The 408-nt window shown below is 43.4% G+C and overlaps 1 protein-coding gene across 1 annotated transcript in view; it reads left to right on the forward strand.

Moving 5' to 3' along the window:
- The first annotated feature begins 200 nt into the window (after positions 1-200).
- LOC132178007 (2-oxoglutarate-dependent dioxygenase 19-like) overlaps positions 201-408 on the forward strand; it is an 821-nt gene continuing 613 nt past the window's right edge. Inside the window, exon 1 of the mRNA XM_059590478.1 lies at positions 201-377. Coding sequence (XP_059446461.1) covers positions 201-377 — 177 coding nt within the window. The remainder of the gene's footprint in view (positions 378-408) is intronic.

Consider the following 408-nt stretch of genomic DNA (forward strand, 5'->3'; position numbering starts at 1 on the left):
CTCGCAAAGACTTGCAAGAGATGGGATTGAGACGTCTACTTCATCCATTTACGAAGAATGGAAAAAACTATATGCCCCCAGCTTGCCACACGATGTCCAATGAAGATAAAACCAGTTTCTTGAAAGTGCTTCGAGATGTGAGGGTGCCCAATGGTTATGCCTCGAATATTTCCAGATGTGTATGACTCAAAGACCATACGATGACTGGTTTGAAGAGTCATGACAATCACATACTGATGCAACAACTTCTACCTATTGCTTTACGTGGTTCATTGCCAGGTAACGTGGTCAGACCTTTGGTTGAGATGGGAACATTCATCTGGGGCATATGTTCAACTACGCTGACACTAGATGATTTGTACCGACTCCAAAGTGAAGTCTGTGTGACTTTGTCCAAGATGGAACAAG

This window comes from Corylus avellana, chromosome ca4, assembly GCF_901000735.1.
Source record: "Corylus avellana chromosome ca4, CavTom2PMs-1.0".
NCBI classification, from domain to species: domain Eukaryota; kingdom Viridiplantae; phylum Streptophyta; class Magnoliopsida; order Fagales; family Betulaceae; genus Corylus; species Corylus avellana.